Source organism: Galeopterus variegatus, unplaced genomic scaffold, assembly GCF_000696425.1.
Source record: "Galeopterus variegatus unplaced genomic scaffold, G_variegatus-3.0.2 Scaffold4369, whole genome shotgun sequence".
Lineage (NCBI taxonomy): Eukaryota > Metazoa > Chordata > Mammalia > Dermoptera > Cynocephalidae > Galeopterus > Galeopterus variegatus.
In genome coordinates this window covers 115,484-142,506 of record NW_007730480.1, presented here as the reverse complement: position 1 = coordinate 142,506, position 27,023 = coordinate 115,484, and the positions used below count along the sequence as shown (strand labels likewise).

Here is a 27,023-nt window from a genome sequence, read left to right as displayed (position 1 = left end):
TGGGACACAATAACTAACTACATTGTATATTGACAAAATAAAAATAATAAAAAAAAAAGAATGAGAACAATTAGAAAATAAAAAAAAAAACATTCAAATAGATTATTTGAATAAAGTCATGCTGTTAAAACTAGACCGAATGTACTTGGAAAATAAAATGTTGCACAGCATTAGTAAAAACAACAACAACAACAAAACAAAAAGAAAGATTTTGAGGGTGCTAAGTGTTGATCTGTGGTTTCTCAAAAATTTCAAGCCTAACAAGCTAAAATCAGAAGACTTAAAACTAGCCCTTCTTCAGCCCACTCTCCATGAAAATGCCCCAGTTTTACTACCGTGCGAAAGGTGAGAGGTGCCTTTTGAGGGATCCCAAGTCCTAATGCACTGTTGGGGCAGTAGCCTGCCCACAGTTCTGATTTCACTTTTTTAAAGGGAACACAGAGAAAGCATTATGGAAAACAGTGTAGGTAGTCTTGGCAGAATCCTTTCTGATGGATTTTGGCTTGGGGAGGGACAAAGCAGACATATCAATCTAATCAATCTATTACTATGGTTTCAATTTCCTTAGGTTAGAGATACCTTCCAAAATGAGAAATGATTCCTGCCCCTTAAGGAAAATTACTGCTGTAATCAGCTTCCTTTCCTGAGTAAATACTGGTAAAATAGGGCACCCACCCACCTTCTTCTTCCCCAAAACCCATTACACAGTCTAACAAGCTTTTTGAAAAACCAAATGGAATAGCTACTAAAAGAAACTGGAAGAAAAATAGAGCAAATAACACTTGGGCTTCCTGGCTAGGCTTTGATATTTGAAGCTTGAAGATAACCTTATATTTGAGTTATCAAGCCTGTGATTCCTCAGGGAATAACTTTAAATGGGCCAGAACTCACTCCCAAGGAAACAGGGACTTTCTTTGGCCAACGATAAAGCTGACTCATTATATTGAGGTTCTTTCAGAGAGTTCACTGTTATCCATTTAGGTAACTCCACACATGGCCACACTCTAGAGGTGTTGGTGAGCTCTGCAGCTACTGAAGAGCCTCAAGTCCAATCAATTCAAGAAATAATGAATTAATACTGGCCACTGCAGGGGGCCTTGAAGACCCTGCTCCCAAACCAAAGCTGCTATGTGTTCTCATATGTTGGTACCTGTGCCTTACAGGTTGTTAAATATTTTGACTATTATCTCTGTATGAGCAAAAGCCGTATTTTAAACAAAACAAAACAAAACAAAATGAATCTTGTTTTGAAATGGAATTGTCAGGTACAAATTTGCAAGTTGCTGACTTAAAATGTTTCAAAATTATGAAATATTTCAAATGGCAGACAAGGCAGAAAATAGTACAGACTGTCATGCACCTGTCACCCAAATTTAATAGATGTTAGCATTTGCTTCACATACCTCTTAAAAAAAAAAAAAAAAAAAAAAAAAGGTAATGCTATGGATATAGCCAAAGTCCCAACTCCTTATCTCTATTCTTTTTCCTTCCCTCCCCAGAGGTAACCACAATCCTGAAGTTAGTGTGTATTGTTCCCATGCATGTTTGTATGCATTTTCTACATATGTATACACCCACAAATAAAACATAGTATTGTTTTTGGGCTTTAAAAATTTATGTAGGAGAAGGATGACAGTGATGGTTGCACCACAATGTGAATGTACTTAATACTTCAGAACTGTATACTCACAAATGGTTAAAATAGTAACCATTATGTTGCACATATTTTACCACAACAAAAATGTCAATGATGTCACACCTTATGTAACATTTTGCAATTTTCTCTTTTATTAATGCAACATGTTTTTGCGACTATTAATGTTTTTACACATAGATCTAGTTCATTCATTTTTACTGTTGTAAAATGTTCCATCATATGACTAAAACTCTATTAATGGATTATTAGGCTGTTTCCATTTTTATACTATAATGAACATCCTAGCATGTCTTCTTATGCACATGTGTACTTATGAGTTTCCATACATTTTTCTTCAGCGGAGCACTCCCCAGTATAACATGAGTTGGGCAATGAATTTTGCAAGTAAACAAAATTAAATTAGGGCTGTGTATATATAATCAATGAATTTTTTTAAATTTTAAAAGTATTTTAATCAATATATCTAAAATATCATTGTTTCAGAATAATCAATAAAATAGTTATTGATATAATTAATAGAAAACGATTACTGAAATATGTATATTTAAAATTAAATTTAAAAAAATTGAAACATAATAGATTGCACATATCTATGGGGTACAGCATTGAATATCAATACCAGTATGCAATATGTGATGCTCAAATCAGGATAATTAGTATATTCAACATTATACAATGTAATCGTTTTTTGTGGTCCTTTACCAATTTCTTGCTAACCTCCTCTTACCCTCCTACTTTCCCACCTCTGGTGGCCTCAGTTGTGTTCTCTCCTTTTGAAAATTCAATGAGTTATTGTGATTGCTGTATCTTTCTTTCTTTCTTTTTTTATTTGTTTATTTTCTCTGTGTGTACACATTACCTTTGGACCCTTAAAGATGCAACAGTGTATAGTACACACAGTTTTGTGCCCTGAACTTTTCCCTGAATATTATTTTGTGAGTATTTTCCTTATACCTGCAAGCGTGTACCAAGGTTGGGGGGTGGGGGGAGGGATGGGAGTGGTCTGTCCTGGGTGCAGACAACAAGGGGAAGTGCATTTTTTGTAGAAATACTAAGAACAATAATAAACTGGATGAATAGTAGGTCTGTTTTTACTATCTTCCACTTGCTGGAAATTCTAAACAATGTCAGTGATAAAATGCTCCTCCCACTGTCCCATCCCTGTTAGGATACCAACCCAGTTCTGATTAGAGAAGAGGGAAGAGGAAAGGGTGGATTTCTACCTAGGGGAGACAGGCTGAGGGCTGGAGCAAGGGGCTCAGAGTTTGCCAGAGTCATTGAAAGACAGAATGAAAAGGAGACATTTCAAACATCCCATACTTCACCAGTTTGCTGCTTAGATCCATCCAGCTTAGATAACTTTTAAAAATCTGCATGATTTTAAAAAACCAGCAGCTGTCTTTCTTATGTGCATATAACTTGTCATTAGTGATGCTAGTGTAAATACCCTGTGGGATGCCGTCTATAATTCTTGGGCCGAAGTGGCTGAAAAATGGTCAATTCATCAATTATAAAATAAAAATGGACTTCCTGACTCCATTCCCAGCTGTGTTTTACACCACAATAATGTTAAATTCACGGATTTCCAAAGACATCTTGGTTTGCTGCATGTTGTTTGAGTTTTACATTATATACCTACTAATTTATCTAGTATTTCTGGAGGATCAATGAAGCTAAAAAAAAAATCTCCTGATAACTCCTCTGTTGTGGAGTGAATATTCTAGATTCCCGGAGAAGTCAACTCACTGTAGACTTCAATTCCTTCAAAAATCAGCACAGCATGCTAGACTCACCAGGAAACGACTTCCCCATTTCTTTGATTTTTATAGTCAGCTTCATGCATTTGGTAAACTTGAAATTACTGGGCTGTCTTCTATTGATGATGGAGCAATATGGGGCCATGATCAAAGTTTTAACTCTAATATAGTTTCATGTTTTAGAATCTTTAAAACAAACATTTTGCATTGAAAGAAATTTCCTAATTAACTTCCGAAGAATTTGTACATTAAAACATCTTACCCTGCTGGAGAAGACTGATAAAGCAAACCTACTACCTTCTGCTGAAGAGAAACTGTATTTAGAAGGAACTTGCTATTCTCATAAAACTTTTAATAGGAAGAAGTGAATCAAATTCCTTAATTACCATTTTATGGTTGGTAAAAGGGCAAATTACATGCCATCCATTTCTAAACTTCTAAATGTCTCTGGTGCTTTTAATTAAAGCTGCCATCTAGAAACTACTAAAGCAATTTTACGCAATTAGTTATTTATAGGTTACCATAATACACCACTCAAAATATGATTTAAGTGATTTGCGGCCTGTTAGTGTGTGATCTCTGTAATGTTTTATTGACGGGGGGGGGGGGTCTTCATTTTAATCAGCTGAGGCGATTCTTAAGTGGACAGATAGGAAAGATGTGAAACTGAGGAGCTGTAATAAGAAAGCAAAGTTATTCTGGCTAGTGATCTTAAATAAAAAGAAGAGGAATCATAATTCCATGCTGTCTGTCTTTACATGTAGAGGTCCAAGTTTCATTCTAGACAGTACTGTGGAGGTGACGTACATCTTTGTTATTCCCCATTTCTCCCCACTTTGCTGCTACTCTGCCAGATACCCAGCACCACATTTACCTATGCTACCTTGAGTAGATCCCACCTAGGCTTGCCCTCCTCAGGTGACCTCATCTATCCAAACATATCCTTCCTGTGCTCCATGCTCTCAATACCCTCATAAAGTGTTTTATTTTGTTTTTATCTTCCTATTTTTAGGAAGGTGGCTGGCCAGTACACGGATTGAACCCTGGACTTTGGTGATATCAGCACCATTCTCTAACCAACTGAGCTAACTGGACAGCTTTCCCGTGAAATGTTTTAATGAAGGATTAATCTGCTGCTCTCTCAGGCAATTCTTTGCACTGAACACTGAATTCACATCTGAAGAAAATCTTGGAATGAATTTAATGGTGAAATGGTGGGCTGCTAAGAGTATTATTTTGGTTAGGTGGGCCTTGTGGGGCTCTCCAAAATACAGCATGTACAAAGAACCAGCACTCAAATGACTGCATGTCAGTTGGGGTCAGCTAGTCAAATCACATACAATACCTGAATTCCACCCTACCTTGACTCTTGCTTCTTTAGTGGCACCATTCCTACCTAGAAATTCTCAGACTGACCTAGAAGGATGTGGAGCTTGCCTCCTTACAAAGTAATTTATTGTATGTGTGGGTCACTATTATAATCATTATTACTACTAGCAAGAAAACAGCAAGACTGATCATAAAGGGCAGGTACTATTTGCTATGTACACACTTCATGCTGGGCATTGCACTAGGTACTTTACATACATTATCAAATAACCTTGTTGTGCAGGCACTATTACTAGTATTCCAATTTTACAGATGTGGAATCTGAAGCTCAGGGGAGTTAGGTGATTTGCCCAAGGTCACACATTTAATGAACGGTGGATCTGGGATTTGCATCCAGTTCTGTTTGACTCCAGAACCTGGGAAATTATCTATCATGGTATTTGGCCTCTAAAATATTATCTCTGTATTTGCTAGAATTTGATGCATGCATGAAATTTAAAATAAATGCAAAAGAAAAAATGTCATTTAATAATGCATCTGTGGCTTTATAAAAATTGAATGAACTTAATACAGGTCTTCTCGCCATGGATGCTACCTGGGCCAAACAGGCTAGGCGTAAGTGCCTTTCTTTTGTCTGACTTCTACCAACAGCTTATGGTTTTAGGGTTGAAACAGAAAAGGCGGAAAGGTTCTCAAGTTCTAGCTCCTGACATAATCTAAGGTCAAAATCTTTTGACCATCATAAGTAGATGCATCAGACCAATTGTGCATAAAAACAGGTTAAGCTCTCATTCTGGTTGCATAATAGGTGCTAAGTCCTCTGTTGCAGCTACAGCAAGCTGAGACACCAATAACATAGTTTAAGAAAGAAATTCCCCTAAATAAAAACAGCACAGAATCACCGAGGGGTAAAGAACAAATATTTTGCCTGAATTTTAAGGCTTTGTTAAACATATTTTCTCAAGATGCCTCTGACTCTAAAATAAGAATGTTGAAGAAAAATTCTCATGGGAAATGCCTTAAAACTGAGCTGGAAATTTGGCCATGGGTGGTAGAATGTTGATATTACCCAGAAAGTACACTTCACTAAGTGACTCTCCCAAACCTTTCCTATGTACCTCAAGGCCTGACCTTTCTTTCTCATTTTCAGCAGAACAGATCCACTTCTCTGAGAATGCTGAGGCTATAAGAGTGGAGAGCCATCAACCTTCTAGTTCCTTCTACCTACAAACTTATTCTCATCCCTATACCTACACATCATTTCAGGATGGTCTTTTCAATCTCCCCTCATATTCAAGGCCCATTTTCTTCTCAGTTTCCTCCAGACCTTGTTTTATCATTTATTCCGTCTTCTGTACCCTTTCATTGACCTATAAGCATTGCCGTGTCTTCCCTACAGAAAAAGCCTACCTGAGTTCCTTAGCCTCCCCTTACTCATCTCTCTGTCACTCACATTCAAGCTTCTGGTAAGAGTGATCTTCACTAGAGATATTTATTTTCTCACCTCTCATTGGCTCATCAAATGACTAAAATCTGGCTTCCACCTCTACCGCCATTCAAACCACCGATGGCAGGGGCACCAATGAACTCTTTTACTGCCTAATCTCATGGCTACAGATGTGTGACACTTGATAGTTTTCCACACCTCCTTGAAACAAACTAATCCTTTGGCTTCCTAGACACCATGCTCTCTTGGTTCACCTCTTTTTTTCTGAAGGTTTCTTCTATGTCTCTTTCATTAGATCCCCTTTTATTGCCTACCTTATAACTATTACTACTCCTTATGGTTTCTTGTCCTCAGCCTTGCTCCAGTGCATTTACTATCCTGTCACTAAAATTATCAAAAATACATGTATCAGATGATCATGTCTCTCTTCTACTTCAAATCCTTTGCCTATAGGATAAAATCGAAACTTTCTATTTTTGCCCTTTCCCTTCCAAATACTCCCAAATATTATTTACTTTAACAATACTGAATAATTTGTAATTCCCTAAATATCCCATTCATTTTATTCATGCTATAGCTTGCCTGTAATTTTGTTGAGGGCTGTCCCTAGTGTCAATCCAAATGGTTACGGCATCAAAATGGATTGTATACTAAAGGAATTTAGAAAAACCTTACTTCCCTTGTTATACAGGAGAAACAAAAGAGCATTCTCATGCCTGTTTCTGTACTACACATCAGCAAGAAGTCACTGATTAAATCTTAGCATCTTTTCATTAACCCAAATATAGGTTTTCAGAATAGCACACAGATGCCAGAGGAATGAGTAAAGCTTCAGGATGCACCTCAGCTAGATCTGGGTAGGGACAAAAACAGACTGTTTGTGTCTAGACTTTATTACTCCGAGGTTTCTTAACTGCCAATAAAGTTAAAATGAATCCTGTATGGTTAGTGTCATGAATACCCTAAAAACACCTTGAAACAGCTCAGAGGATGCTTGCACTCATCTGGATTTTGCCTAAGTTCTACTGAGTCCCGAGGTCAAATTACATAAAGATGTACATGAAAACAGAGATATAATACTTGGTGAGCTCCAAGAGAACCAAATTATGTCATTGATTAATTTCATCCTGTCCAGTCCCTCCTTCACCTTCTGTATCTACTTAAAAAAATAAATGCATTCAGCTTGTCACAAATTTTATTTTATATCTCCACCTAGTACCATTTCACATTCTGCTTAAGTACTTGGTCATCTATTACATGACTCATTAGTTTGAGTTCTCAGTAGAATTAAAGAAAGTTGCAGTAAAAATAATAAATGGAACCTAAGTTTCAACTACATCATCCATGCATGTTTTAAAAGCATCTTTCAAAGTCAATTCAAACTCATATACAATGCCAGGGATTAGCACTCCATCAACCTCTTTGCTAAACTTTTTTCCTTGCCCCATTACATTGAAGTATTGATGAGTAAAATGGCAAATGTTTCTCTTTATTGGGATTCAAATCAAAGTGCATAAAACTGGATCAGATAAAGACTTCTTCCCATATAAAATTTGATTCAGGGATGCTTCCGTTTTTCCTTCAAACAAAATTTGTAGTTACTACTGTAGTCAAGAAATTTAATAAAATAAAGGTTTTCTGCTTCTGTCCCTTAAGGAAAATTTGGTGATGTTCCTAATTGCAGAATCTTCCAAAGAGATGTGACAAGGTTTCCTGAAGGTGTATTTGAATAATTACATTTATAGACTATGTAAATGCAATGTAGTGCACTGTGGGTACACTACTAGGTCAGGGAAAAAATGGTTTTAATAGGAAAAGGAAACTTGACAAAAAGTTATTTATCTCGCAAATAAAAATATTTTGTTCCCACTGAATATATGTCATTAGATTGAAAAGCATTTTCCAATATTTCCAAAGTTCCCAGAGATCATGGATTTTAGCAGAAAGCCAGGCAATATAGTGGAACTATCACATACCTCTTTTTTTGGCATCATTGGTTTTTTGGAGTCATGCAGGCCTGATTTGAATTCCAGTGTTGTTATCTGTAAACTGTATGACCCTGGGTAAATTTCTTAACCTAGCTGAGTCTCTGTTTCCTTGTATGTACAATGGGAATTGACTATTTACCTTGTGCACTGTTGTAAAGATTAGAGATGCTGTGTGTAAAATATCTAGCACGGTGTATGGCACACAGTAGTCACTCAGTACATTATAGGTACTGTTATTTTGCTACATTAGAGCTGGTAAGGAGATTATCTTGAACCCTTCTTCAGTTTACAACTGAGGACTCTCAGAACCCAGTGTTTAAATGCCCGATGTCACAAAACTTGTCAATGGCATTATTAAGTCTTAGTGTTCAGGGAGATGAAACCATAGTGAGGTACAGTGACTTATACAGGGTTATTCAACAAACATGGGCATTACACGGATTGAACAAGAAAGTCCAGGCTCCAAACCTGATATTCACCACAATTTGCTGCCATTTCTCAAAAACAAACAAACAAAAATCCCATGGCTTCTGACCTTTTGCCTTTTGCTGACCAGTTTTTAATCCGATTTGATAATTTACTCTGACTTTAGGACAAATGATCTCAAAAGCAAATTTTATTTCATCCTATTTTTAGAATAGATTCAGAAAGTAAATTAGCTGTCTTGCAGATTAGCATTTATTTGACTTACCTTGCATAATTAAGGACAAGTTGGAAAGCCTGCCTATAATTGCAATATGTTACTTGTTAAAGTCTTAGAACAAGCTCTCTTTCCTAACCTAGAAATGGTACTCCCTAGATGTACATTTCCATTTTCTACTGATCTACAGCTTTTCTTTATTAGCTTCTAGGTGGAGGGAAAAATCAAACCTCTTTTTAAAGAAATCTATTAAACATTTGCTGTTTTTTAAGGGGGAAGGAAGAAAGAGCTGATGTGCATGATAGTTGTGAAGCAAACAAACAAATTGGGCTTTCTTGAGACAAAGAAGCTGCAGGAGAACCTCAAAGATGAAATTAGTAATTAGCAATATTCTCCTCTCAATTTGCACACTGTGCTTTAATAATTTCTTGCATGATTTTTCTTCTGTGGAAGTCTGTGCAATTGCCCTGCAGCATTCCACATAATGAGAATCTCATTTCTGGTTCACTAACAAGGGTGAGTGCTATCTATATTCAGCATGGAGACAGGTGTTGTGGATAGGCACCTAAGTGTTCTGACCAGCATTTCCAGAGCAACTAATGTCTGGACATAGGTTCTACCATGTGAATGATTTTAAAGATCACTAACAGCATCTTCAAACACTGTTAGATGGTTGAAGGTGATGTGGGGACACCTAGTATGAGCCACACATCCCACTCCTTTATGCATTCTAGTTCACTCACTGCATCAGAGCAGATGTTGGCAGCACTAGCTCTGGGAATGTTACGTGAAAATGGTCCTGTATGAATTAGACATTCAGCTGTCTGAAGGCTGGGTTAGATGTTCTTAGGGCCCCTTACTGCTTTTGGATGAATAAAGTGTACCAGATTATGGGAAAGACCCCTCTTGGATAGAAAGATGAGTAAGTCAAGCCAAAGGAAAATGCACTACTAACTATGACAAGAAGAAAAACTTAGTTAATATTAGCTTTAATAGACATATAAATTTTGGCACTCTCATTACTGATGCTTCAAGAGTTCGTGTAAATCCTGTTCATCAGGACTCTATTATTGCTGCTTTCCAAGCAAAAAGCTGCAGTGAGCCAATTATTTGCTTTATTTGGAAAAGCCAAGGTATTTATTCTCTATGTGGCAGGTTGAATGTGGTAGGCGAGATGAGTGGTTTTCATACTAGCAGCAACTCAGGTGGATGTCAATTTCGGGCACAATGCAAGCTTGATTCCTCTCTCTTTCTTATGCAAAATCATTATAATACCCACAAGAGTTTCAAATCTGTGTAAAAGATGGGACCCAGCCTAATGTATTTCCTTGAAAGATGAACTGATTAAATGTTGCATCTGTGTTATTCATTCATTCATTAAATACTTATTATGGACCTACTATGTATAAGGAATGAGAGCTGGCATAGAGTAAAAAAGAAACACTTTACCATAATACTTGGGGGGGCTTATGTTTCTTTAAGGAAAAAAGTTGCCCCTTTAAACAGCATTAAAACCCCTTTTCAGAATACCTGGCATAGATAAGAGTTACATAATTGATCAATTACACAATAAGCATGTGCAGGGGATCCCACACTGCTAGAAGTTGGTGGGGAGGTGGGGAAAATTAAAAAAAATATTAGATTTAGTTTCTAATCTCAAGCAACTTACTTCGGTAGAAAAAACCTCCTACTCACGAAAGAACTGGAAAGCAAGAGAAGACAAAATATAATCAAGTGCTAACTGGGTAGTATAGACACTGTTAAAGAAATTCAGATTTAACAGGCTGTGCTTAGCCAGAGGGGTTTTATGAAACAGAAAGGCCTTGAAGAAAGCGAAGGCTTTAAAGTCTGATAGTAGTTGGAACTTAATCCCAATGTGGCAAATGTCAAATGGCTAAAGAGTAACCTCTTAATATTTGAAATAATAAGTGACCATGTAACAAATTAAACACATTGACCTCGCTATAGTTATTGGCATGGAAAGAAGTTCGTAATACATTAAGTATGAAAAGCAGGCTATTGAACAGCATTGTATGATATAATTCCACTCTTAGAGAATTAAAATATATGATATGCATGGAAAAAGGTCTAGAAGGATAAACACTAAAACATAAACAATGGTTTTCTATAGGTGATAGGATTATGGTGATTTTAATTAAAAATATTTTTTCGTTCTCTCTTTTCTAATTTTTTTGCAACAAATGTGCATTATTTGTATAATAATTAAAAAACACATTGGCTTTGTATAAAATCTGGTAAAAAAATACTTTGAAAACCCACTAAAATAGATGTCCACATACATAAACACACACACATCTTGGAAAAGAAACAGAGGAGTGATAAAGTAACTCAAGAGATAGGGTAGATAATATATGAAGACACACTTAAAAATTGACTATCCTTCAGCTTAGAGACCTAACGTGGGCATATAATCCAAGTGTATGTAATCACGAAGTTAACTAGGAGACACAGATTTGTTCACTAATTTCCAGGCAATCGAATTGAGGGTTGGTCCTCGAAGACTGAGTAGTAAATTTAGAACAAATAAAAGTAAGGTCGAGCTCCCACAGAATGCAAAAGAAAAAAAATTGTAATTTGTTATCTTAGAGGTGATAAAAGTATAAAATATAAGCAGCTTCAAGAATGATTTAGATAAATTAACGGAATAAAGTTTCATTAAATGTTGTTAAGCAAAAGTCAGGAATATTTAGGGTCTATGAGATATTCAACGTATTTGGCAGTGGTAGAAGGTGGGCACAGACTTGATTCAATCAACGCAGGCCACAGAGCTAAAGCACGGGTCTGGAGGCTCTCTGCTGGGACACATTAGCCCTGTAGTTGCTGTACTGTGGGGAGTTTCCAGGCCGTAGTCCCAGGGGAAAGGCCTCTGGGCAATAGTTATTTATCAATCAGAAAGGAAACATTTCAATCTTTCAATAAAATTTATGAACAGACAAGTGCATATTGGCTAAAAATTTGTCTTAGATGTGCCTATTTTCTGGGATAGAATTCAGAGATGTTTGTTAGAGGAAGAATATTGAGATGGATGGATTATACTATGGCAACAGTCTTAGGATTTCGTGAAGTCAAATGGATCTTTAGATGGCCAAAGGATGATTTATTCATTTTCTTTTTTTTACCTCGAGGGCTGTTCAGTGAAGCTTCTGATGCTCTTCCACCATCTCCACAGTGACTCTGGTCAAAGGGAAGGCACTGATCACCTGTTCCTGCCACCACTTCAAAATTCTTGGACAGATCTTTTGTTTCCACAAGAGATTTCAACTTGTAGACTTTTCGTGTATTGGTGTCTGACAGATAGAGTGATTCAGATACAGGGTCCATAGCCAGATAGTATTTGTGAGCAGGACTTGTGCTAAGGAAGAGAAAAGTAAAGTTATTCAAAGCAATTTGCTCAATACGTACCCTCCGGGGTCTGCCTTTTGTTACAAATGGAAAAGTCTCTTAATAGATGAAATAATTCATTTATCTTCTTTTGTATGTACCAAGGGGATGGACACTTTGTTTTTCTAGTAATGGTCAAGGTATGAGAAAAAAAAAATATCCATTGTGTACCGCAAACCTGTAATGATGCTGACATTCCAATAGCATCCATTTGGGGATAGAAAGAAACAGAAGAAAGAAAATCCCAAGATATCACTTTTCTTATACTTTTCATACCCAGTTATCTAATAACCTACTAGATGACTGCCTGGATGTATCACAGTCACCTCAAACTCAAAACCAAACCAGAAGTTATTTTCTTTTCTTGCCTTTCCCATCCTTTATAAACCTACTCCTTCTATTCTGGGCTTCCTGCCTCACTTGGGGACACAACCATCCTCCCAGGCTCCTGCTGTCAATTGAAAGGCATGTCCAAAGCTAGAAGAGTGTTGCTGAGGGATGGCCATGCTGGGGCTACACTGCCACACTTTTCCTCTCCAAGTTTCCCTTCTTAGCTGACAACCACACTTCTCAAATCTATTTTTCTTCTATCAGGACACAATAAAACTGATATTTAACTTTTTAAAATCACAATCATATGACTGTGTAATCACATAGTCATCCCTCCTAAAAGTGACACTAAAGTTACCTTGACTGGATTTTGGTGTTCCTAGATCTCTTCAATTAAGTATTCACATGGGACCTCGTGTTAGTGTTATTTTTATCTGCATAGATGGCTGAGCTCATTCATTATTTTTGATTCTTTCCAATTTCCTTTTTTCAATGGCTGCAGTCACTTTGGTTTCGGCGATATTTTATTTGAACCTAAGGTTCATGTACTACTGATATCATCCAAGCTCCAAACCTGAAAGTCGTCCCTGATCCCTCCTTTTCTCTCCACATGCAAACCAGCTTACAGAACCATTCTCTTCTTCCATCCCTTCTGCCAGGACATTAGTTCTGACTTTCACCACCTCTAGACTGGAGTGTATTCTATAGTCTGGCACATGGGAGGTGTTTTTGAAATCTTAAATCCATTTTTTCCCATACTGTCTTTAGGGATATTCTGATCATTTGGCTCTCATCTTTAAAAATGTTTACATGTTCCTGGTGTGGTATACAAGCCTTTCTTCACTAAATTCATTCTCACACGTCTTTCAAGGCTTTACTCAGGCATCATCTCCGGAAGGAAGCCTTACCTAACACCCCAGTCTGGGTTATTTGTACTACACTTGCCTCTTTTCTGGGGATTACATATCATTACATTACTTGTCTATATGTTTGTATGTCCCCCCCCACAATAAACCATGAAAGCTTAGAGGACAGAAACCTTGTCTTACTTATTTCTAATGTGCTCAATGCCCGGAACTGCCTAGCACCAAGTTGTCTAAGCCAGAAACCATTCTTTTCCACCTCCTCTTTCCATCATTCTCCACATCTAGTGAAAAAAGTTTTGTTTTCCATTCTACATCTTAAATTCTTTTCCAGTCTGCCCACTTCTCTTTATCCCTGTTGTCATTAGTCTAAAGCCTCATTATCTCTCATCTGAACTTTTTCCTTGGTACCATTTCTGTATTATGTATTTGTTTATTAGTTTGTTAAAAAGCATTTACTAAGTGCATACAACATACCCAAGAACTGTGTTATGGTCTGGAGACCTACTTGTGGCCAAGATACAGCCCCTTCGTGAAACTCAGTCTAGTGGAGGAGACAGATAGGTAAACAGGATATGATTGTCCTAAGTCCAAGTGTCATGACAGGAGAAGTAGAGAGCGAGAGAAATGAGCAGAGGACAGACTTGTGACTTAGCAGCACCTACCATATTGTATTAGCATTATATTAAAAGAATTATTAACTGAAGTCCATACTTTAGATTCCTTAGTTTTTACCTAATATTCTTTTTCTGTTCCAGGATCCCATCCAGGATACCAAATTATATTTAGTCGTCATGTCTCCTTAGGCTCTTCTGGGCTGTGACAGTTTCTCAGACTTTTCTTGGTTCTGATGACCTTAACAGTTTTGAGGAGTACTGGTCAGGTATTTTGTAGGATGTCATCTACTGGAATGTGTCTGCTTTTTTTCTCACAGACAGGGGTTATGGGCTTTGGGGAGGAAGACCACAGAGGTAAAGTGCCATTCTGATAGAATCATATCAAGGGTACATACTCTTCACATGACTTACTTCTGATGAGGTTGATCTTGATCTCCTAGCTGAGGTAGTGTTTCTCAGGTATCTCCAATGCAAAGTTACTCTTTCTCCTCCACTTTGCATATTTTACTCTTTGGAAGGAATTAACTGCACAGCCAACACTTAAGGAATAGGGAGTTAAGCTCTACCTCCTTGAGGGTGAAATATCTACATAAATTATTTGGAATTCTTCTGAATGGGGCCTTTATTTCTTCTCCTCCATTTATGTATGAATTTAACCATCTACATCAGTATGGACTCATGAATATTTATTTTATACTTTAGATGAAATCTAGTGCTATTTTACTTTGTTGTGGAAATTGTTTCAGCCATTGGGATCTCTTTCTGTTGGCTCGTGTGTCCCTTTGCCATACCCCCATCAATGTGGGTTTTTTCTTTTCAGCACTTTCTTTCTGGCACTGTAAGATGTTCCAGGCTTATCTTGTATACTCCTTGCCCCAATCCTAGAATCAGCCATTTCTCCAAGGACCCCTGGTTCCTTTTATTGGAGAATGGTATGAAAAACCAAGATCTGGGTGCAGGGTGTCAGCACTATTTTTTTTCACACATCTCTCTGTCCAACTACACTGTGAGCTCTGTGAAGGCAAAAACCATATTCATCTCTTTATCCTCAGTGCCAACAGAGTGCTTAACAAGGTTAGTGTTCAGTAAGTGCTGAACTAAACTGACCTGTAGGACATAAAACTAAGACATAAAAGAGTTCAGGCCTTGGCTATTAACCCAAGCAAAATGGAAGGGTAAGTGTCATTAGAACAATTAAGATGTCTTTAAGAACTGGCATGTTTTTAATTGTGTTTGTAATTGTATTCACCCTCTATACATATTTATGTATATTAATAATAATAAGACTGGTAAATAGTAATTTGAGACTCAGTTTATAGTTTTAGTTGGAAAAAAATCAGGTCCAGTTGGAATACTTGGTATTTTTCTACTTACCTTCATCAAGTAAGAGAATCCGGTAGATTCCAGGGACATCTTCAACCCTGGAACCACCATGACAGGTGCTGTAAATAAACTGTAAAGGGCCCCATAGACTCCAGAGTTGATTTGGTAACCATACTAAACAAGGCATCTCTGTAGCAAAGACTACTTAAATAGGGGTTTGAGTAAAAGTTTTTACATATTTAATTGAATTTTTGCATTCAGAATAAAATTTTTCCAAAGAACTTAGATTTTTCTAGAATAAAGAAGGGGTCACAACCCTTCCCCCAAACAATCTTCAATACTTTGGTTGCCAGTTGGTGGAGTTTCAACTGAACCAGATTAATTATGCTTTGTTTAGGAAAAGTCCGTTTCTATTTTTCCAAGAGAAACGTTATTCACACAAAAGCACTTTGGGATGCATTACATTCATTCCTTATTGGATATCCCCAATGTGTCTGTGATGGAAATTAGAATTAGCACTCATTTCAAATGTCAGTTGGGGAAACTCAGATGCATAGAGGGCTTGCCCAGGGTCACTAACAAGTCTGGGCCAGGACTAAGATTAGATTAGATCACATGTCACTATATGTGCAAAATACCATCAGAATACTCTTGTTCTAAAAGTGGCAAAACAAAACAAAAAAAATCAATGTTCCTGCCTTCTTGTAACTGAGCAACATGTCTTATTTTGTTCAGCTAGGCTGTTCTCAAACTTTGTGTATTGGCCTTTAGAAAATGGAATAGCCTGACATACAAATTCAAATCTGATTAATGTTATTTTCTTGACAGCCAACAGTCAGGAGTGTCCCCTATATCAACATGTAATTGGCCACTTTGTGTCATTTCCCAAGTGCACTTCAGCTCTTTTGAGACTGCTTTCTTTCTACTTTCTGAAAACATGCCATACCCGAGAAAGAAAAACCACTGGATTATATTCCAATTTGCTTTAATCCCTTGTGTCAAAATGCATATTGCAATTTGAGATATGTGAAGATTTCTTTTATAACTTGGGTGTTAGACTTACTGTCACCTTCTGGTTAGTTTTACATTCAAGCAATGCCCTTTAGCTTAGCAGAGATCACTTCATTCATGCTAGTTAAAATCACATAGATTGTTAAATGGGCAATTAATGCTTATAATTAATACTGTGTAACACTTTACCAGTAAGCAATTTGACAACCAACTTAATTTGCTTAAGGAATCAGTTATGCCAAGGCAGCAAGGCTGATCTTTTGCACTGGTGTTTAGGAAGTGGCACCTTCCAAAAGAAATCCAAATTAAAAGCCTATCAGTGCCATTTTGATGACAATTGGCAATCAGAGTGAACTAATTCAATTTTCTCCTCTGCAATTTCAGGTAACTTAGAACAGTTTTGACAAGTGTAATGCATAAACAAATTGAATAGAAATACTCATTACGATTAATTTCAGAGCTATGCGCCATTGTCGGTAAATGGTCTGTTTAGAGTTTTTCTACTACTTTTATTTGGTGGGGAGAAATAGAAAGTATGAGGTCACATAAAAGAAAAAAAAGTAATATCTTAATACACCTGTCAACTATACTTCTAGATCTAGGGAGATTGCTGTATTACTTTTCTCTCCACCTGCAACTTGAAAACATCTAATCTTTTTGAACTTACAGACATATTTGTGATATCACTGTAGGGAAACATAATGAGACTTAAGGCCTTGTTTTACTATGAGGCACTGAACTGCCAGCTTTCCACTGATCTTATTTTCTTTTCAGTATATTCTGATTCCTCAGCAAATTTCTACTCAATGGAGCCCTCTTCTTTTGGATGACACTTACCTGAGTCATAACTTCCAAACTCACTTTCAAACTATTCCTTTAACCTTATTTAAGGAGCAAAAATTCCCTGTTAGCGCATTATTAAGAAGTGGCCTCTTAGGCAAGAGGGGGCATTAGGCAGCTGCCCATGTGATTTGCTTACCTATGTCTGGTATCTCTGTTTCTAGGATGCACAAGGTATCCACGAGTAGCAAGTAAAAGCAAATAGAGAGTCATCAGTATCATTCAACAAACCAAATCTAACCAGACACATGGATTCCTAACTCAGCTTGTGGCTATTAGAGAGACTCTACGGGGATCATTTAGTCAGGAGTACAAGCCAGAGTTGACCTAATCCTCCTTCCAGGTTTCTCCTCCTAAGATGATGTCAAGGTAATTGTAAATTTTGCTTGGTGGGTGCACAAAGTTCTAAGGCAGAGTTTTCAAAAGGTTCTCCCTGGCCCATCTGCATCAGAATCACTTGGGTTCTTGCACGTGTGCACTTTCCTGGGGCTCTCACCAGCCTTACTAAATCAGAATTTGCAGGATGGGGCATGCGCATTTTATTTTTAACAAACTTAGCTGGTGATTCTGATGCAGAGTGAGGTTTAAGAACCACTGGGCTACGGGTTAAAGCAGCAGCCATGGCAAAGGGTCTGACCATTCTAGGTTCTGTATTGATAGCCATAACATCCTATCAAAAGGTAAAATCACTGTTTTATTATCAAGTCAGCAGACATTCCAACTCTAACCCTGAGCCACTTATCTATCTCAGAGATAAGATAGGAACATGTGCTGTGCACATTTTTTAGCAATATTAAAAAGTTTCCTAACAAGTTGAAAGTATAAGGGTTTTCTTGCTTTCTTTTCTTTGTTTTAAAGGGTTTTCTCTCAGACCATGACAGAATGTCCCTGGCATCAAAACTGCTGCATCAAAGTAGCTTCAATAAAACATCACGTACATCAACTATTAGGTTAGCCATCCGTGCTCCAAGGGGGCAACTGGGGTGAGCAAAACAAAACTGTCAGGCCAGAGGAAGCAGAACACTTTGGTGGCCCCTGATTTGTAAACCTTTTGGCACAGGGTATTGCCCAGGGCATTTCACTCTGGGACCTGCTATGAAGCTTCTTACACAGGAGGTGCAGTTTGTGTACAGGCCTGACTTTGGGTCAAGTCTGCCTGGAATTAAAAGGCTGTAATCATTTGTAAAATACAGTCTTTTTAATTTTAAAATCCTTTTAAATCTGGCCCTTATGTCATTTTGAAAACATGAAGATAACAAATCTTTTATCTAAACTGGAAAATGTTCTTATTCTTTGGAATGTCAGGGAAGAAGAAAAGATACAAAGTTATTTCATTTGAAGCCATCTGGTACAACAGATTCAACTGTGCTTAAAAAGAACCTTTCTGGGCTTTTACTAGTTGGGCTACAGGTCAGGATCCACTGACTTTTCTGTTTCTCTGGCCTGTCCCATAAGAATAGGTATCCTGTGAGTTGACACAAAGGTCAACCAGTAAGGATAGGGAGCTCAGGTTAGAAACCTGGCCTCAGGTATTTGCACCTCTTTCAATTTCTTTGTCCCTAGACATTTGCTTGTTTTTGTGGCCTCTAAATTATGGGGTGAGTGTGCTTGAGGCTGGCTCTAATCACTGTAACATAGTTGATCCTCCTGAAGGAAGTTTAGTTCTGAAAGTATTAGAAGGATCTCATTAAAATATGGTTTCATCTACAACAGATTCTCATGGAACAGAACCATTTATGTGGCTACAAAGGGTTTTGAAATTCTTAGGTGATGGCAAGAAGGGGGAAGGGGGATGGTTTGACTTTCTTGCAGCTGCTTCTGATCCTGCCAATAATGTCACTGTGAATTTGGAAAGATGTCCCACATTATGCAGAGCAGCTTCTTTCATTAACATCTCAGAGGGAGGAAGTGAAAATCACAGAATTTATTTCCAGTGTGTGACCTTGTTCTGTCTCAGAATTACTTTTAGTTAAGGACTCAGAACTGAGCCACCACCAAAGTTGGCCTTCTGTCTAGCTAGCAACTGACTACACGCTGAGGTGCCAGTGTGTGAGCTCTTCACACATGCCTAGGCCCATCAGTGGGCATCACCACTTGGCAACTGACTGGCTTGAAGCTTGCCATGAGTTAGGAGGAGAAGGGAGTGGAACTGCAAATCTTTTCAGAGCAAGAAATGCTCCTAATGATAGGGTCTTTAAGTTGATATTTGATTTTTCTCAGAATTCAGGTGATGAAAAGGGCCATCTACTCTTCTTTTTTAATTTAAAAGAAAATTATTGAGGTCTGATTTATATACCATAAAATTCACCCTTCTAAAACATACAATTCAGTCATTTCCAGTACATTCAGAGAGCAACCATTACCATCATCCAATTCCCAAATACTTGCATCACCCCATGAAGAAACTCTGTACCTTTTAGCAGTCACTTCCCATTCACCCCTCCCCCAGCCCCAGGCAAACACAAATCTGCTTTCTGTCTCTATGGATTTGCCTATTCCGGATATTTCCTATGAATAGAGTCACACAATATATATCCTTTTGTGTCTAGCTTCTTTCACTTAATATAATGTCCCATCTGTTCTTTTTATATTTTTGTGGGGTGAGAAATGGAAAAGAGGGGATGTGTCAACTCTGGAGCTGCTGTCTAGTGACCTGGCATCATGGGAGTTTGACTGACCTGCTCTGTGGTGGCTGCAACCTTTTACTTGTTCTTCATGCTGTTCTCAACTTCTTTCCTTACTCTTGGCCAGAAAAATATAATGTCAAAGAATGGACTGCCCTCCCTGCTCGTCTTTCCATGGTTTTTTTCCTTTGAACACGCAGTGCCCAACCTGCTTGTCACTGACTTCTTAGAGCTTCTAACTCCAGCAATCTTCATCCAAGACTACCTTCCCCCATGTTCTGGTTCTGCCCCTTGCCCTTACCACAACTTACCTGTTTTGTGTTTTAAGGTCTTGCTCTCACCTAGAAAAGCACTCTAATAAAGGAATCCATGCCAAGGGACTAGTGAATGATTTTTAGCTTGATGGGCCATTCTAAAAGAAGTTCTTGTGTTGAGGACTCTTAGAGGTGCAATGTCTTAACTCAAAGGATCACAATTCTTACATAGGAAATTTTGGGCACTGTGAAAGGTCAGCAAAGATGTTTTTGGCTGTGGTGGAGGGAGCCTTTGAGTGCCACTGCTAATTCATGAGATCAAACTGGGAAGGTAACCACCTATTTCATTTACATGTAGTGTTTCTACTATTCGTAGCTCCAGTGCTGCTGACAAGAGGATGGTTCACGGCCATTTATCAGATATTGACAGAGCTCTCAAAGCCCAGGTTCCATTTGTTCTTTCAGCAGAGTTCTCTACAAGTTCCACTGCCCCTCAGCATGCTAACTGTTCCTAAATGGGTGCTTTCCCAGTTCTACTCCATTCCCAGTCAATGACAGGAGTCAAGTCCTGAGAACAAAGTAAGAAATATTAACCAGTCACTGGAAAAGAAACAGTACAATCTCAAGAGAAATTTTCATGTCACGTTGACATTTGTCGAGTCCAAATTATTCAAGGTACCAAGAAGCATTTACCAGGCTCTTATTTTCTTCTCTTTTTCATTTTTAAGGGAAGGAAAAAATAAATATCTGGAGAAAAACAAAATCCCACATGATAGCAGCATGAGGTTTTTATAAAGAATAAATCATTTCTAGTCATGCTTAATGGGTTTTCTAATAGAATTGTAAAATTAGAAGATGAGAAGAGGGCAAGGAGATATTACATATTTGAATTCTTACAAAGCACTTGATAGGTGTCTCCTATTTTTACTTATATAATTATCCCTGTTTGTTTTAGAAAACCAAAAAGTGGCCCTGAGGCCATAATCAAAGAAAAAAGGATCAAGGTTATAACTGATGAGAAATGATTGAAGGACTTCTGTTGTTGAGATTGAAGAAGAGAAAGCTCAGGAACCTATGATAGCTGTCTTCAGACCTGTGAGAGTTTGTCAGGTTAAAGAGGAAAGTAACTTCTATGCTGCTTCAGATGCTAACATTTGCCACTACTGAATGGATGTTTCATGAAGGCAGATTTTGGCTGAATACGAGAAAGAATTTTCTAATGGAGCAGTCCAAAGATGCAGTAATCTATCTTAAGAGATATTTAAGTTTCCCGTTATTGAAAGGAATCAAAGTAGAAATGACAAACTGTCAGGCATGCATTGGGCACGATGTTGGTCCTGCTATCTTCTTGGATCCTTCTAATGCTAAGCTCACAAATCTGTGATTCCACTATTGTGCTACTGAAATATATGCATGTATACATATGTATATGTATGTATATACATATATAAAGTTTTAACGTGAGAAGCAAATCCCTAGAGAAATCAAGACCTAAACTATCTCACACAGAAATGAATCTATCTTAGAAAAATATTCATGGAATGTATTTTTGAAATCCTCTTAGGTTTAGTTGCATGACCTTATAAACTACCTTTCTTTATTATCTTATCTCCGTCTCTCACTGGAGGGAAACACTAAGATGTGTATGTGTGAATGAAATCTGCAGGAAACAGGCAAAGGAGTACTACAGACTTAAATAACAAGAAATAATATTGTTTCTCTTGGCAGATTTCTAATGATAATGATATCACTGACTTTTCCTTTCCCACCTTGTTCAGCCAATGGGAGACCAGCTAAAGGAAATAGATCTCTCTCTCTCTCTCTTTTTTTGGCAGCTGGCCCGTTTGGGGATCAGAACCCCTGACCTTGGTGTATAACACCATGCTCTAACCAACTGAACTAACCGCTCAGCCTAGCTAAAAGATATAAATGATTGGCAACCAATTAAAATGAAGTTTTTTTTTTTGAAGTCAGGTTAAAGAAGCTCAATTGGGAGCAGTTTGAATCAGTAGGTCTGAGGTAGGAAAATCTATAGTCTTCAAATCTTCAAAATGTCAAGGGGCATCTGGAATTGTTCAGTGTGGCCCAATATGGAACAATAGGATGGAAGAGGAGGAAATCTAGAAAGACATCCCTTAGGGGCAAACTTTATGCCCTCTGTAAATGCCATCAAACTTTGGGCTAATGACATATCTGTGGATCTCAAAACAAGTTAAACTGTATGTGACATGTAAGAGGATGCTCAAATATAAATTCGAAGTCAGTTTTATAGATATGGAAGTAGAGAACAGAGTAGTTAATGAATAACCTGAAGGTCAAGATCCTATTCCCTTCTATAATAACCTGTTGACAATATTGCACCTCATTTCACAATTTTCAATATAGCCAGTAACATAATGACTATATTAGTCTGTGTTTCTAAGGAAACAGATGACTCAACGAAGCAAAAAGCCTAGTGTGCACGGGGTGGGTAGCAATTAAATTAACTGATCTTAAGAAAAAAATGAAGTTTCTATCTAAATACAGTAGATTTCAATGAACATTACAGTTCTTAAGATAGCATGGCCTTATTAAATCAACTTATTTCTCTCCAGGAAGTTTAAATCTGGAAAAGTTATAAAGCAAATATATAAATTCACCAATTACATATAAAAGATTCAATGTACACAGATAGGCTGCTCATCAGCATATTTTTTTTTAAAAAAATGAATCTAATAAGAACTATTATTAGTTTCTGAGTGAGCATGACAGCTAATATGTGCTGACATAAACTAGTTTGATGGTTTTGACTATAGTCAAACAGTTAGGGAGTTACCTGTCAATTAGATCAAAATGATCATGTATATTCAATCAGCTTTTTCCTCTGATGGCCAATCACAGGAGTGTTGAAATAGAGAAGGGAGAATTGTTTTTTCTCCTTGAACCTAATGCAGGGGATCTTAACCACGAGTCTATAAAAGGGCTTCATCTACAGGGACAGGTTGCTGGTGGGGAAGTCAAGGGAGGGAAAAAATGTGATCCCTTAAATCACATGTGCAATTTTGCTTGATGTGTTTTTTCTAGGGAGAGGACCCATAGCCTTCAATAGATTCTCAAAGGAGTCTGAGACCAGCAAAAAAATGTTAAGAAGTACTCTACAGGATATTGGCTCAGAAAAACCACCTAGGGAGACTCAGGCTAAGTGAGAGAGCTTGGGTGTGTGAGCTTACGGTGTGTGCATGCCTGTGTTTGAAGAGCTGTGACAATGAGAAAAAACAGCGTTGTGGACTAAGAATGAATAGAGGAATCGGACAATACTTCAAACTGTCAGGAACTAATTTTTCTTTATAGTAAGAAAATCACTTGGCAATTAGGGTCCCAGTAATTCTATTTTATACTTCAAACGACTTCATATTGAAGGTCATAAGGTACTTTGAACTAAAATGCAAATTTGTGAACTGTTAAGGATCCTTGACCAAGAGAAAATCTCATCAATGAATGATAATTGCTCCATCTTAGGTAAATTTGCATTTAAATTAGAAAGGAGAGGACTAAAGTTAGCTGGGCTTTCTTTATATTAGTAGTTTTTGTGTTTTCTTTTTACAGATAATTTTACTAATTTTCCTTTGAGGAGTTAGCCATACTGGGGCTAACTACATAGGCTTTAAAGGGTTAACTATACAGGCTCAGCAAGACAAGGTCTCTGTCTACCTGACAACCAATATCTGCATGACTGGAATGTTCAAATGTTGAATGAATTGTTCAGTGCTGCCACTCATAGTGGCATCAGGTAGATAGAACACCCCTAAGGTTTTGGAAACAACGTAGAATGTTGTATAAATCATTTCCAAATCCAGGCATACAACCATCTTGATCTTCCTGTTGACTTTCCAGTAAGTAAGTGTCCAAAGAGATATACTGTTGGAAATGACAAATCCTGGTGAGATGTAACATCCTGAGGTACATGAACACTGGATTAGGGGAGGGCACTATGAATCAGTACCTCTCTAGACTCTCTAGATGCATTTTGTCTTTATAAAACCTTAACTTTAAAGCCTATTTTTTATTAGCCAAGGGACTTAACAGCTTTCTTCCCTATGACAGTGTTTGCAATTATAATTAAAAAATGTATTAAAACTAGAGAGTGAATTAATGTGAAAAATAGATGAGGACTTGGGACTAGAAGATTTCCCCAGCTAGGTGTGAAGGCATAACTAAGTCTGAGAAAAAGGAGGTAGATTCCAAAGCAAGTATAAGAATCTAAAAATTTTGAGGAATGCCCTTATGTGTTCAAATTTCCATGCTTGTGTGAACGTAACTGTTAAATGAAAATGACCCAAGACTTCTCATGTAGTTTGATTGGCCTTCATAGTGCTCTGTGCTAACAAGTTGCTCTTTCGGTGTCTGTGCTCTCCTAGTCACTATTTTTGGTCACTATTTTTCACTGAGGAGATGCCTAAGGCAAAATTGTTTTAAGAAATAGCTCATAGGATGGCATCAAAATCTTCTGGGACATAGAAAAACTTTTAGCTTAAAGTACCAGAGGGATGTTTTAGGGATAAGGCTGTCATAACCAATCAAAAGGAAGGCTCTACCAATTTACCCAGGGGAAAGGAAACAGGTTTGTTTATCCCTATTAGAATGGAAGTGGTTGCTTCCCTTTCCTAGGACTCCAGAGGATATATATTTCTGCTTCACAGCTTCAAAAAGGGAAGAAATAAGCTGATTAAGCCATGGTCTATTTAGTTGTAATCTTTGTGTAGCTTCAGGATATGGAATACTAAAAGGTAGGAATTCCTTACAAAAGGTGTCAAAATACTTTGTACTTTCAAGAAAATTCCTAGAAGAGAGTGAGAAAAATCTAAAGATTAATTCTTTAATCATCATGGGGTACAGAACTAGTTCTTCCTTATCATGCCGTGCAAACACAGACTTCCATTTTCTTCTTTATTAAATGACCACTTCAAAAGATTGCACCTGGAGAACTTAGAAAGTTTAGCCCTTTGGATCTGGCAATACCTCTACCTGCTAGAATAGAATAGATATTTTTGATTAGTCTTTGTAGGGGCCAGCAGTCAGTAAATGACTTACCTTGAACACATGGGATTATTGAGATCCATGTCACTGACAGCAACATACACAGGGAAGGCCACACATACAGGGAAGGTCAATATTTCCTGTTTCTCCGAAGGTTTCTTCAAGTAGGAGGAGTGGGCATGTTGACCTTTGTCCCTATTCCTGCATCATAACTTAGTGCTACAATATGGGCAACTGCACTTTGTGCTCCTTCTGGCAATGCCTTGTCTCTTCATGTTATCTTATTCTTGCTTTATGCTTTACCTACTAAGCAAACATAGAGATTAGAGGAGACTTACCTTAATTCCAAAATACTAACGGAGTTTCCTGAGGGAAATATTCGCCTTACAAAATTGAAGTCACCAACATACACACTGCCATCAGGGCCAGAAGCTAAGGCGACAGGAGCAAACAGTTTGTTGTTGTAGGCTGGGCCATTGCAGTTGGTGCAGGCTACACTCCTTTGGTGTCCATTACCCATTATGGTTGATATGACTGGGGGTTGCTGCGAAATGAACATATTTTCTCCATTTCCTTTGTGTATGATTCCTAGACCCAAAGGGGAAAAAAAAGAGAGAGAATAAAAAAGGCAATTAGCACACAATAATCTCAACAACATTTTAATTTCTCTCTCATCATTCAAAGCAGGAAGGACCTTGGGCCTGGCATAAGATAAACTGAAAGTGAAACACACTGTTCTTGGTTTTAATTGTATAACAACAATAAATAGTAATGTACCACTTTGCCTCAGTTTGTCTATCTGTGAAGTGGGGTAATACAACCAGTACATTTAATGCTGATTCTAAATGCCTCAATAAAGCACTTGATGACTAACTTTTAATGATCTGTTCACTCTGGGCTCTGTGAATAATTTGCAGCTAATTTTTCATCTCCAGCTGGCTTTCTCCTGATGCCTGGCACACACCTGCCTGACTTCAAATTACACTCACTGTGCAACCAGTTCCTGAAAAGAGAATATCAGTCAATTTTAATATCAACCTTAGCAAAACACAATCAGGAAGGTAATCTACTTCTGTGAAAAGGAAAGAAATCCTACTGCTGGAACACGCTTCAAAGATATACAAAAGTGACTCAAATTTTCCACTCTTTTGGACCATATCTTACTATCATCAGTGCAGGAAACAGAGATACTGACTTATGAAAATACTTTGCAGTCGTTCTGTCTGGGCAATCTCATCCATACTCACAGCTTTAACTCCCATCTCTATATGAAGGGTCTTCAAAAAGTTCATGGAAAGATTTGTATTACCTCTTAATTCTATTTTTTCCACAAACTTTCTAAAGTACCTTTGCATATGCTAAAAATTTCTCCTGTCCAGAGTTCTCACCTAACATGTAATTTCCCACTAGACCTCTTTACTTGAGTGCCCCACTGGTATCTCAAACTCAAAAAAGTTTAAAACTGAATTCATTATTTTACTACATCCCCCTACCAAATCTTGCTCTTCCTCCTGTGTTCCCTAATCAGCTCATGAGTGGTATCGCCATGCGTGCAGTTACCTAAATTGGAAATCTGGGTATCACCATGGCTCTTCTTTTTCCCTCATTCTCTAAACCTAATTAATTACTAACTCCCATTGAGTTTATCTCCTAAAATGCATTGAAACCAGTTTCTTCCTTCCCATTCCTACTATTATTGCTTTAGCTCAGTTTTTCTTAACTTCCTGGTCTCCTGGTCCCCAGACATAAATACCCACCTCTAAACCATCTTCCACACTCCTGCCATAGACATTATTTCAGTCTGTGACTTTCAATAGCTCCATATTCCCTGTAGGATAATGGGCACATTCTCTACTGTTAAAGTATACAAAGTCCGTCATTATTTGGCTCTTGCCTACTTCTTCAGTCTCCCCTCTCATCGCGCT

The 27,023-nt window shown here is 37.7% G+C and overlaps 1 protein-coding gene across 1 annotated transcript in view; it reads right to left on the bottom strand.

The window, feature by feature from the left end:
- The window catches only part of LOC103602943 (teneurin-1), a gene marked incomplete at its 5' end in the record, with an annotated part of 140,651 nt that overhangs the window by 48,219 nt on the left and 65,409 nt on the right, over nucleotides 1-27,023 (bottom strand). The window contains 3 exons of the mRNA XM_008587397.1: nucleotides 11,959-12,191; nucleotides 17,344-17,364; nucleotides 25,437-25,686. Coding sequence (XP_008585619.1) covers nucleotides 11,959-12,191; nucleotides 17,344-17,364; nucleotides 25,437-25,686 — 504 coding nt within the window. The remainder of the gene's footprint in view (nucleotides 1-11,958; nucleotides 12,192-17,343; nucleotides 17,365-25,436; nucleotides 25,687-27,023) is intronic.